This window comes from Pan troglodytes, chromosome 4 (genome assembly GCF_028858775.2).
Source record: "Pan troglodytes isolate AG18354 chromosome 4, NHGRI_mPanTro3-v2.0_pri, whole genome shotgun sequence".
NCBI classification, from domain to species: Eukaryota; Metazoa; Chordata; class Mammalia; order Primates; family Hominidae; genus Pan; species Pan troglodytes.
In genome coordinates this window covers 34,786,386-34,799,953 of record NC_072402.2, presented here as the reverse complement: position 1 = coordinate 34,799,953, position 13,568 = coordinate 34,786,386, and the positions used below count along the sequence as shown (strand labels likewise).

General features: G+C 41.1%; 1 protein-coding gene across 2 annotated transcripts in view; it reads left to right on the top strand.

The window, feature by feature from the left end:
• CKMT2 (creatine kinase, mitochondrial 2) overlaps positions 1-13,191 on the top strand; it is a 33,043-nt gene extending 19,852 nt beyond the window's left edge. For both annotated transcript variants that reach the window (XM_009448927.5, XM_063810344.1), the window contains exons 4-10: positions 1,032-1,127; positions 1,623-1,844; positions 3,556-3,641; positions 4,444-4,567; positions 5,920-6,054; positions 10,283-10,408; positions 12,932-13,191. In XM_009448927.5, coding sequence (XP_009447202.1) covers positions 1,032-1,127; positions 1,623-1,844; positions 3,556-3,641; positions 4,444-4,567; positions 5,920-6,054; positions 10,283-10,408; positions 12,932-13,051 — 909 coding nt within the window. In that variant the 3' untranslated portion in view covers positions 13,052-13,191. The remainder of the gene's footprint in view (positions 1-1,031; positions 1,128-1,622; positions 1,845-3,555; positions 3,642-4,443; positions 4,568-5,919; positions 6,055-10,282; positions 10,409-12,931) is intronic.
• The last annotated feature ends 377 nt before the right edge of the window (positions 13,192-13,568 follow it).

The following is a 13,568-nucleotide window of genomic DNA, read 5'->3' as shown; positions in this document are numbered from 1 at the left end:
GACGATCACTGTAGCCCAGACTACTGAATTCACCAAGTCTCTTGGATAAATCCCATGACCTCGGCATCCTCATCCTCAATGCAGAAGCACAGGGTGGTCGGCTGGAACAGTGCTCAGCCACTATGCGTCCCCTCCACAGAGCAGCCTCTCCGCTGAGGCAAATGCCTGCAGCCCTCCTCCTTCAGGTCCACCCTTTTGGGTTCTTCTGTTGCAGGGAGCTGAAGGCAGTTCCCTAGAAAGGCAGCCATAGAGAAGAGAGGGAGCCATCTTGAATAAACACGACTGGTGGCTCATTTACGTACTGCAGTGCACAACCCTGGGTCTAGTTTGGGTCCCAAGCTAGCAGTAGCTCTCTAGACCCAAAGCCCTCCCCACTTCCCACAGCTCCCAAAGTCTGCAGGGTGCTTTGTTACAACTTCTTTTAACAATTTTTTTTTCAACATAAAGGATATGCCTGAAGTTTTGTTTTTAGAATAGATTTTGCACGAGATCATTTGGGCTGGGGAAGGTCCGCATCGGGTGAGAGGTCCCTGCTTTGCCCAAACTGCTGCTATGTACTTTTCTTCTGGCATAGCCAGGTTTTCAACAAATTTCATATGTAGCTTAATATTTAGAATCTGACTTTCCCTTGAGCATAAAACTATGTAGCCTCTGATCAGGTAGCTTCTTGTAACCCACAAGAGCAAACACGTCTAGGAAACTCCTTAAATTCCTAACCACAAGTATTTTCTTGCTCAATCTGATGGCAGTGATTTTGGCAGAATCACTCAGCGGGAGGTTAAGATGACAGAACTCACCAGCCCCACCCTATCTCAAGGGGCAAGATGCCTTCAAAAGGCTTTCTCTCTTGTTGTTGTTGTTATTATTAATCAATCCATTCTCACATCCATTTCCTATACGATAGTCCTGAAAATTTCAGAGAAGGAGGGCATCAACTTTGGCTTTTAAGATACGAGGGGCAAGTGAATGGAAAGGTCTTTGAATAGTAGGTGAACCAATTAAAGAGGAAACACCCATCTTCCCTCCTGCAGGTGTTTGCTGACCTTTTTGACCCCGTCATCAAACTAAGACACAACGGCTACGACCCCAGGGTGATGAAGCACACAACGGATCTGGACGCATCAAAGGTAGGCTCCAGCCTCCTTCTCCTTCCCCACGAAGCTGGCACTCCTGAGCCCAAGGGGAAGGCCCCTGGAGAGAGGGGTTCCCCGCTGTAAGTCAGATACCCCTGGAAAGCACTGTGACTGCCCTGGCACAGCCTTCCCTCTGGAGGGCCACAGAGAAGGTTAGGAGGGTCCGAAAGTCTGTTTTCTTTAATAAATACAACTAGGGAAGGGTTGGTCATTGGGAACTTTAAACCTTTCCTAAAGCTACTCCCTTTTTCATCCTAAACCACCCAGTAACGGTCAAGGACCCCAGACCACGCTATATAAAACAGCTTTCCCCTTTACTAGTCGAAGGTCCGTGCCCCAAGACTTCCGGAATGTGCCCAATTTACAGATTGTGCAGTCGTGCACAGTGCCTGAGGGTCCCCAGGGAAACTGCAGATTGGCGATTAGAACCCGCTGTGGCAGGACCGTGGTCCGAGGCTGGCCACAGTGACCCCACAGTCTGCTTGGCAGATCACCCAAGGGCAGTTCGACGAGCATTACGTGCTGTCTTCTCGGGTGCGCACTGGCCGCAGCATCCGTGGGCTGAGCCTGCCGCCCGCCTGCACCCGGGCCGAGCGAAGGGAGGTAGAGAACGTGGCCATCACTGCCCTGGAGGGCCTCAAGGGGGACCTGGCTGGCCGCTACTACAAGCTGTCCGAGATGACGGAGCAGGACCAGCAGCGGCTCATCGATGTGAGTAGCAGATGGGGCTCCCTGGGGAAGGACTGGACCAAGGGCTCTGACCCGCACAGGAAGGCCTCTCCTGGTGCTCTGCTCAGTCCTTACCCTAGCTGGGAGCTTGCTGGGCTCCACCCCTGAGCTCAGCCCAAGAGCATCTACTTATTCAGTGTAAGGAAGAAAGACGAGGCCACACATTGTACTTGTCAAGCCACTGAAACATTCTATGCATAAAATCTGCATAGGAAACTCCAATATGGAGATGGTGCCTGCGGTTAGGAGGGTGGAGATGAATGGAGGATCTCCTAGCTTGTTGATAAATGGGAACAGTTAGGTGTGGAAATCCTGTCTGTGTCCAGAAGATGGTTTCCATTATCACAGCCAAAGAAAATCCTGGAAGCTAGGAAAATCTAGAAAGGAAATTCCAGGTGGGAGGCCTGCCCTGACTCTTGTGGAGCAAGCCTCTGCATTTCCTGGTGGGGTTGATTCCTGCTGCTTCCACCATGTCTACCACGGCTTCCCTCCGGCACCAGGGTGCACAAAACTCAAGTCCCTTACTTATTTTCGTCTTAGCACAGCTAAAACAAGATGGCATTTTCAAAAGTAACTTTAAACTCCTAAAAAAAAAAAAAAAAAAAGCAGAAACAAAATTTTGTCATTTCAAAAGATGCAAATGCTAAGAAATATGCCTCATTTCCAAACCAGACAGGCCAACTATATGGCCTGCCCAGTTATAGAACAAGCCCTCCTCCACCTCAAGTCACCACCCTGGTTTCCTGCTTAAGGGACATGCTGCTCCTGGGCAGTGGCAGGTCACAATCCTCTCCTGGCTGAAGTCTCTGATCTCTCCCACTTAGAGACTGCAGGACTCCTCTCCCCACATCCACTTGGTCTCTTACCTGTGTAATCATATTTGAATATATCTCTCTGTAGAGTACGTGTGTAACTATGCAAGAAAGAGTAGTATACACATTGCAAAAAAAAAAGTCTTTGATTTTGATATGTGGAGTAGTATATTGCAATGGTTAAAGGCATAGGCTTGGGAGTCACAGAAGTCTAGATTTGAATCTATACTCTGCTACTTCCTACAACCATCCTATTGGACAGGTTGTTTGATCTCTCTGAATCTGTTTTCTTCATTTATAAAATAATTACACTTATTTCATAGAGTTGTGAAGATTAAAGGAAATAAAAGCCTGTAATCTAGAGCCTGGCACAGTCAGCATTAATGGTAACTATATTTATTGATCATTACTGTACATCTCTAATACTTTTTAATGAAATAATGAAGCAATAATGCTAGAAACAGAGAATGACCACTGTGTAGAACAGCCTTTTCAGGATAGTGTCCCTCATTCATTGCTCACTCAGCCATTGTATAGGGTTGGTGTTGGTAGTGTATACCTGCTCCACAGTGATTTCATGAGTTCCAAATGGACTAACCCAGTGTTTTTCACCATTAGCTGCAAACTAGAATCACCTGAAGAGTTTTTAAAAAGTCCTGATGCCCAGATCAGTCTATAACAACTAGGTCAGAATCTCTGGGGGATGGGAAGTAGGCATTGTTTGAAGCTCCCAGGTTATTCTAGTGGGCAGCCAAAGCTAAGAACCACTGCCTAAGAGACAGCAGCCATGATAAGTGGGTTGGAACTTGTTCACCTGGCACTTGCAGTCCTGTTTGATCTCATCAGTCTCTCCTCTCTGCTTTATCCCTTTTGGCCTACAGGACCACTTTCTGTTTGATAAGCCAGTGTCCCCTTTATTAACATGTGCTGGGATGGCCCGTGACTGGCCAGATGCCAGGGGAATCTGGTATGGATGCAGCATTTTCATATTTGCAATATCTGTAGAGGATGTTTTTGAGATCACCTGCTTATCCTAACCTGGAGTTGCTGTGTACTGCAGCTGACAGCATGCCCAGACTGAGCTAAACGGAAAAAGACTACTTGGAAAGTGTGTGTGTGTGTGTCTAAGCATTGTGGTGTTTCTAAGATGTGTAGAAATATGACCTGGTTTGCATGAATTATGTGCCTGAAGGAGCAGAAATTGGAAAGTGTGTGTGTGTGTGTCTAAGCATTGTGGTGTTTCTAAGATGTGTAGAAATATGACCTGGTTTGCATGAATTATGTGCCTGAAGGAGCAGAAATAAAAAATGTTCATGTGCAGCTGCTCTGTAGGGATGGACAGGCAGGATCCATGGAGCAAACGTGTGAAATGTTGTGTACCTTCAACATCTTGGGTGGAAGGTAACCCCCACCCGCTTTTTAGAGCACAAGATTTTGGATGAATCTTTTAGGAGACAAAACATTCTTGTTAATGTCAAAGCCAAATGTTATATAGTTGAATTACTGTCATCCTAGTCAGAGGACCTAGGGGGAATTATATTCTTGTTTGGTAAAAACATGACATCTTTTAGGGTGAGAGTTGGTCTTAATCTTCCTTCTGTCAAAGTAACATTATTTTGTCATACTTGTTCAGGCACAGTTAAGAGATTAGGGCCATCTAGGAAATGAGGAAGGTGAAATGAAGCAATCAAGCTAGGGAGGTAATGGGAATTTTCATGTGTTGAAACAAATGCAATTAACACTCAGTACCATATTTCTCTCTTCATTAGGCATAATTATGATAAGACATTTCTCATCTGGATAAATGAGGAGGATCACACCAGGGTAATCTCAATGGAAAAAGGAGGCAATATGAAACGAGTATTTGAGCGATTCTGTCGTGGACTAAAAGAAGTAAGATGTTATCTGAGATTTCTGGATATTTATTAAAATAAAATTACCGTATTGTTTGTTCTTGAAAGAAGACACTATGGTAACTTCCAAGATGGAGCTAATTTTTTTCTAGAAATCAAAGCTTTTTAATTTTTTTGAGATGGAATTTCACTCGTCACCCAGGCTGGAGTGCAGTGGCGCGATCTTGGCTCACTGCAACTGCCGCCTCCCAGGTTCAAGTGATTATCCCGCCTCAGCCTCTAGAGTAGCTGGGATTACAGGTGCCACCACTACACCTGGCTAATTTTTGTATTTTTAGTAGAGCGGGGTGTTTCACCATGTTGGCCAGACTAGCCTCGAATTCCTGACCACAGGTGATCTGCTGGCCTCAGCCTCTCAAAGTGCTGGGATTACAGGCATGAGCCACCATGCCCAGCCTCAAGGCATTTTTTGGAGTGCAACTTCCAAGGTAGTGCTTCAGAAAATAAGTGACTTTCTCTTGTTATTAGAAAGCTATTACGCTTACTTCCCCATTCCACTGTGGTTTGGGGAAGTCTGTGGATCATTACTTGTTTTTTGATTTATTTAATATCGCTCTGAGCTATTCTAAGCATACAGATGATAGAGAATGTAGCCTGACCATAGACTCACCTGCTGATAATTCCTGTATTCTCCTCCTCTCTTGGCATGAAAAATGCCACCAACTAACATTCATCAAGTGCTTAGTACAGGCCAGGTACTATGTTGACTGCTTTACATCAGGGGTCCTCAACCCCGGGGCCACGGACCTGGTACAGGTCTGCTTTACATCAGGGGTCCTCAACCCCGGGGCCACGGACCTGGTACAGGTCTGTGGCCTGTTAGGAACTGGGCCGCACAGCAGGAGGTGAGTGGTGGGTAAGCCAGCATTACTACCTGAATTCTGCCTCCTGTCAGATCAGCAGAGGCATGAGATTCTCATAGAAGCACAAACCCTATTGTGAACTACGCATGTGAGGGATCTAGGTTGCATGCTCCTTATGAGAAACTAATGCCTGATGATCTGAGGTGGAACAACAGTTTCATCCCAAAACATTCCCTCCCTACGATCTGTGGAAGAATTGTCTTAAAACATTCATTATCTTTCAAGACACCAGTCCCTGATGCAAAAATGGTTGGGGACCACTGCTTTACATGGTTCATTTAACTTAATTGGGCCATTTTAATAGTCTGGTAGGAGAGGTATTATTTTCTCTTAAAGGAGTACTATAAATTTACCTTAATTTCATTCATGCCAGAGGAGGGTACACATCTCTCTCCCTGGTGTTAGGGATGTGCTGAATGAATGGATGTTGGAAAATGCTGTCATTTGTTCACTGTGGTTCTACTTGTAGGTAGAACGGTTAATCCAAGAACGAGGCTGGGAGTTCATGTGGAATGAGCGCCTAGGATACATTTTGACCTGTCCTTCGAACCTTGGAACAGGACTACGAGCTGGTGTCCACGTTAGGATCCCAAAGCTCAGCAAGGTACTGTTATGTGCCCAGTGGCCCTGATGGGCCAGGATCAGCTCAGATGCGACTGCTTTGTGGAGGGAGAAAACATCACTGCCCATTCCTTAACCCTTACTTTCTCTATCTACAATATAAAAATAAGAAAAAAATTAAGTTTGCCTCAAAAGACATTTGTATTAGTTAGAATAAAAGGTTAAGGGGCTGTAAGAAAAAGATGGTAGCTTCAAGAATAAGGCCTTTACATTTTTCCTCATGTAACAAATCAGGATAGGTAGGCTCTGCTCTCTCTGGTTCTTTCTATCTCCTTTCTCCGTCTCTCCTAGTTCAAGCAGTTCTCAAACTTGAGCATGCAAGAGATCACCTGAAGGACTTGGTAAAACACAAGTTGCTAGGCCCCACCTGCAGAATTCGCATTTCTAACAAGTTTCCAGGTGATGCCGGGGTTGTTGGTCAAGGGACTACACTTGGAGGAACGCTGTCTTAGAGCACTCTTCTTAGAGACCTACAACGAGACTTAGACTCCCACACAATAACAGTGAGAGCCTTTAACACCCCATTGTCAATATTAGATCAACAAGACAAAATTAACAAGGATATTCAGGACTTGAACTTGGCTCTGGACCAAGTGGACCTCATACACATCTATAGAACTATCCACCCAAAATCAACAGAATATGTACATTCTTCTCAGCATCACATCGCACTTATTGTAAAATCGACCCCACAATTGGAAATAAAACACTCCTCAGCAAATGCAAAAGAACGGATATCATAACAGTCTCTCAGACCACAGTGCAATCAAATTAGAACTCAAGATTAAGAAACTCACTCAAAACTGCACGAATACATGGAAATTGAACAACCTGCTCCTGAATGACTACTGGGTAAATAATGAAATAAAGGCAGAAATAAGTAAGTTCTTTGAAACCAATGAGAACAAAGACACAATGTACCAGAATCTCTGGGACACAGCTAAAGCAGTGTTTAGAGGGAAATTTATAGCACCAAATGCCCACAGGAGAAAGCAGGAAAGATCTAAAATCGACACCCTAACATCACAATTAAAAGAGCTAGAGAAGTGAAAGCAAACAAATTCAAAAGCTAGCAGAAGACAAGAAATAACTAAGATCAGAGCAGAACTGAAGGAGATAGAGGCACAAAGACACAAAAAAACCTTCAAAAAATCAGTGAATCCAGGAGCTGGTTTTTTGAAAAGATTAACAAAATAGACCACTAGTCAGACTAAAAAGAGAGAAGAATCAAACAGACACAATAAAAAGTGATAAAGGGGCTATCACCACTGATCGTACAGAAATACAAACTACCATCAGAGAATACTATAAACACCTCTGTGCAAATATACTAGAAAATCTAGAAGAAATGGATAAATTCCTGGACACATACACCCTCCCAAGACTAAACCAGGAAGAAGTCAAATCTCTGAATAGACCAAAAACAAGTTCTGAAATTAAGGCAGTAATTAATAGCCTACCAACCAAAAAAAGTCCAGGACCAGACAGATGCACAGCTGAATTCTACCAGAGGTACAAAGAGGAGCTGGTACCAGTCCTTCTGAAACTATTCTAAACAATAGAAAAAGAGGGACTCCTCCCTAACTCATTGTATGAGGCCAGCATCATCCTGATACCAAAACCTGGCAGAGACACAATAAAAAAAGAAAAATTTCAGAGCAATATCTCTGATGAACACTGATGTGAAAATCCTCAATAAAATACTGGCAAACCGAATCCAGCAGCACATCAAAAAGCTTATCCACCAAAATCAACTCAGCTTCATCTCTGAGATGCAAGGCTGGTTCAACGTACACAAATCAATAAACGTAAACCATAAACAGAACCAATGACAAAAACCACATGATTATCTCAATAGATGCAGAAAAGGCCTTTGACAAAATTCAGCAGCCCTTCATGCTAAAAGTTCTCAATAAACTAGGTATTGATGGAACATATCTCAAAACTATAAGAGCTATTTATGACAAACCCACAGCCAATAGGCAAAAGCTGGAAGCATTCCCTTTGAAAACTGCACAAGACAGGGATGCCCTCTCTCACCACTCCTATTCAACACAGTGTTGGAAGTTCTGGCCAGGGCAATCAGGCAAGAGAAAGAAAGAAACGGTATTCATGCAGGAAGAGAGGAAATTAAGTTGTCTCTGTTTGCAGATGACATGATTGTATATTTAGAAAACCCCATCATCTCAGCCCAAAATCTTAAGTTGATAAGCAACTTCATCAAAGTCTCAGGATACAAAATCAATGTGCAAAAATCACAAGCATTCCTATACACCAATAGACAAACAGAGCCAAATCATGAATGAATTCCCATTCACAACTGCTTCAAAGAGAATACAGTACCTAGGAATACAACTTACAAAGGATGTGAAGGACCTCTTCAAGGAGAACTACAAACCACTACTCAGAAATAAAAGAGGAGACAAACAAATGGAAAAACGTTCCATGCTCATGGATAGGAAGAATCAATTATAGTGAAAATGGCCATACTGCCCAAAGTAATTTATAGATTCAATGCTATCCCCATCAAGCTACCATTGACTTCACAGAATTAGAAAAAACTACTTTAAATTTCATATGGAACCAAAAAGGAGCGCATATAGCCAAGTCAATCCTAAGCAAAAAGAACAAAGCTGGAGGCATCATGCTACCTGACTTCAAACTATACTACAAGGCTACAGTAACTAAAACAGCATGGTACTTGTACCAAAACAAATATATAGACCAATGGAACACAACAGAGGCCCCAGAAATAACACCACACATCTACAACCATCTGATCTTTGAAAAACCTGGCAAAAACTAGAAATGGGGAAAGGATTCCCTGTTTAATAAATGGTGTTGGGAAAACTGGCTAGCCATATGCAGAAAACTGAAACTGGACCCCTTCCTTACACTTTATACAAAAAGTAACTCAAGATGGATTAAAGACTTAAACATAAGACCTAAAAACCATAAAAACCCTAGAAGAAAACCTAGGCAATACCATTCAGGACATAGGCATGGGCAAAGACTTCATGACTAAAACACCAAAAGCAATGGCAACAAAAGCCAGAATTGACAAATGGGATCTAATTAAAGAGCTTCTGCACAGCAAAATAAATTATCAGAGTGAACAGGCAACCTACAGAATGGGAGAAAATTTTTGCAATCTATCCATCTGACAAAGGGCTAATATCCAGAATCTAAAAGGAACTTAAAGAAATTTACAAGAAAAAAACAACCCCATCAAAAAGTGGGCAAAGGATATGAACAGACACTTCTCAAAAGAAGACATTTATGTGGCCAAAAAACATGAAATAAAAGCTCATCATCACTGGTCATTAGATAAATGCAAATTAAAACCACTCCAAGATACCATCTCACAGCCAGTTAGAATGGTGATCATTAAAAAGTCAGGAAACAGTTGCTGGAGAAGATGTGGAGAAATAGGAATGCTTTCATACTGTTGGTGGGAGTGTAAATTAGTTCAACCATTATGGAAGACAGTGTGGCAATTCCTCAAGGATCTAGAACCAGAAATACCATTTGACCCAGCCATCCCATTACTGGGTATATACCCAAAGGATTATAAATCATTCTATAAAGACAAATGCACACGTGTGTTTATTGAGTCACTGTTCACAATAGCAAAGACTTGGAACCAACCCAAATGCCCATCAATGATAGACTGGATAAAGAAAATGTGGCACACATACACCATGGAATACTATGCAGCCATAAAAAAGGATGAGTTCATGTCCTTTGCAGGGACATGGATGAAGCTGGAAACCATCATTCTCAGCAAACTAACACAAGAACAGAAAACCAAACACTGTATGTTCTCACTCATAAGTGGGAGTTGAACACTGAGAACACATGGACACAGGGAGGGAAACATCACACACTGGGGCCAGTTGGGGGGTGGGGGTTTGGGGAGGGATAGCATTAGGAGAAATACCTAAGGTTGATGATGGATTGATGGGTGCAGCAAACCACCATGGCACGTGTATACCTATTTAACAAACCTGCACGTTCTGCACATGTATCCCAGAATGCTTTATTTATGTAATCTATATATTAAATATATATATCTATTATATATATATTTATTATATATATAAAAAGTTAAACTGTTATCTCTCACTATATGTCTTTTGTCAGTAAATGCACCAATGATTATGAATCAATTTTGCCTCTTAGCACATTTAAGTATTATCCCTTTGTCCTAGGACCCACGCTTTTCTAAGATCCTGGAAAACCTAAGACTCCAGAAGCGTGGCACAGGTGGTGTGGACACTGCCGCGGTCGCAGATGTGTACGACATTTCCAACATAGATAGAATTGGTCGATCAGAGGTAACGTCTCTCTCACTTTCCTAACATGAACTAACAAAATCAGCCTAAGAGAGAATAGGGAAAAGCAAACAGCCTAGCCGTTTTCACAAAATTCGAGACCTCCTCTTCGCCCATTGAGTCCTGAGTTATGTTAGCTTTTCATTCTGTAACATTATTCTTCCATGGGAAATAACTGCATAAAGGGAAACATAATGTGAGCTGAGAATTTATAGGCAAGTATAGGAATTCACAGTGGGACTGTTGTCACCGACCTGCCATGAGAGCTATTCCAACAATCCTCAGCGAGCAGGAGCTCTGTTATGCTAAAGGACTGCAGTTTTTTTATTACTGTAAAGTCAGAACATCTATGCTATCCCTCTGAGGGTGGCAAAATAGTGGAATTTTCTCTTGGTTCTGAATTTTCTTTGGTGAAGGCTACAAATGATCATCTTCACTTTGGTGTTCTTAGATACTCGATGGTTTCTAAATTTTTACTTCTTAGGCTAAAGATAGCAACTATGTTATGTGCTAGGTTTAGATAAGTTTGTGCTCATAAAATCCTTAGGATTCTGTGATGAATATGTAGGATGAAAAGGATTCATAGACTTTGTGTGGCCTGAAACAATGAATGAGGCAAAAAGATCACATGTAAGGAACATGCAGCTGAATGCTAAGCAAATACTGATCATGGTAAGTTAGTTATACCAGCCTATCTGGATGTGGTCCCATTGGACATATTATGCCCATCATTAATTTTAAAGCCTCTTCTCATAACAAAACCCTTAATAATTCAGTGACTGGTTATTAAATCTGTGGATTATCAAAGTTCTCTCTTCTTCCTTACCAGTTTTTGAATATTTCACTGCCTATCAATATCCCTACCAGTAAGTACACTGAGGAAAAGGAAAGGAAGAAACCCTCAAAACAATTAGATCAGCCAGTGTGCTATCAGCTCTGGTAAAGTACTTGAGGGACATGCAACTATAATACCACAACTTCTGAAATTTACTGAATAATGTGTGGTGTAGTGAATAAAGAAAATCTGGGAGTCTATCCCTGTTGATTCTAATATTAACTAGATAGATATTTATTACTGGAAAACAATGTAGTTAATGCTTTAAAAATGTTAAGTCTAACTATACTAGGCAGTCACTATAAAAGTGAGGAAAATGCCAAAAAATAATTTAAAAACACCATTTATTTAACCCAACAACCCTGATAACCATTGTGAACATTATTCTAAATGGCCCTTCATTCTTTTTAAAAACTACCCAAAAAACTTGAAAAAATTGTTATAATACATGTTTAATATTATAACCAAATACTGGTTATAATTTTTTCCCAATGCATTATATCATGAACATTTTCCCACAATATTAAGTATTCTTCACAAACATGATTTTTAATCACAGTAAAGATAATCCATTACCTATTTAATGTTTTCCTGATTTTATGTTTGACCATCTCTCTACATAATTCTAATCACAACTCTGGTTATTTAGTTAGGATATACTTCTAGGAAAGGAATTCCTGGGTTAAAACCAGGGTCCCCTATTTATAACCAAGTTTTCTACCAGATTTATACCAAGATAGAATCCTACTGGCAGTGAGTGAGAGACCTATCTCACCATACTCTCACCAACACTGGAAGGGATCAAAAGGATAAATAGAAAATATGTGTTTTAGTTAGTAGTGACTAACATTCTGATTCAACCCTCTCTTGGGGCCTAAGTTTCCTTATGCATATAAAGAGATAGATAGGGAGGCAGCTGGAGTATGTGATGCCTGAGAGCTAACATTCAATGGTCCCTTCCATCCTTGCTGCTCATTCTTTAGTTGTATGTCTGGAATTAACTAATTTCTCTCTTAATTTGGGTTTCCTTGGGGGCAGTGCAAGTCATTTGCTCAGGAGGTGATCCCAGGGGAAAAAAAAATTAAGTAGATGTGCTCTGGTTTAAGGAAAACAAATATTTGGAAACCAAAGTTCTATACAGAGTTTTTTAAGAACAGGAATTTTAGAAAGTATATCTTAATTTGCAAAACTCATTTCATTAATAAGCTTGCCTAGCATACTACAAACATGATTTAGTTGCCAAACATTTGACATTAATTTTTCAGGAAGACACCCACTGTATTAATGATGATATCTGAGCTACATTAGCATATCCAGTGCTCAGATAGATTAGTGGCAGGTCAGAATTCAGATCCAGGCCAAAGAATAACACGAGGGTGTCACTGTAGTCTTACTGCTAGACAAACTCTGATATTTTATAGCAGACACTGGTAGGAAAAAATGTTAGAGATGCAAACTAATGGTTTTCACATAGTAAAAAAGCTTTCACATACAAAGTAGTATCCCCATCTTAACTATGGAAAGATTGAGAGAAACCCTTATATCTCTGCCTTCCATCTCTGAGAAGGAAGGAATTGTTGTGAAGTCCATCTAAGTGGCAAGTTCTCATTTATCACAGTGCTGTTCCTGTTAATCAATGCCCTGCAGATGCTTCTATTCAAATTAATCATTCATCTTCTTCACTGTCAAAGGTTGAGCTTGTTCAGATAGTCATCGATGGAGTCAATTACCTGGTGGATTGTGAAAAGAAGTTGGAGAGAGGCCAAGATATTAAGGTGCCACCCCCTCTGCCTCAGTTTGGCAAAAAGTAAACTTTCCCTTTCCCAATTTATAAATAATCTGTCTGCTGGTACGACAGACATAAATCTCTACTCTGAGAGTTTTTATACACTTGGAAAAATATAAAATTGTAGATCCTGCCTATCTTTACAATAAAACTCTCCTTAATATATCTTTGCTTTGTTTCTCTGATTTTTAAAATAATACTAAGAAGGGCAAACACATCCGATTACAAGTAGACAAGAAGCAAAATATTTTAAGACAATAAAACTAATATTTTAAGTTTTGATTTTGCCACAACTTACACACACCTCTAAATAACCCATTAGCTATCTAGATGTTAGTCAACCCTTTTGGAAATCTCTTATGGACCCCATTGGAAAGTGAGAAATTAAATTAATAAGCAATTTTCTGGCAAATGGAGCAAGAGGAGACTTACCTATTGAAAGTGTGGAAATAATGACTATACAAAGAGAGGCTACTTATTTATTCAGACTTTGCTTTCACAAGGGTGTCAGCTATCATCACTTGCATTTGGCAGAGACATGA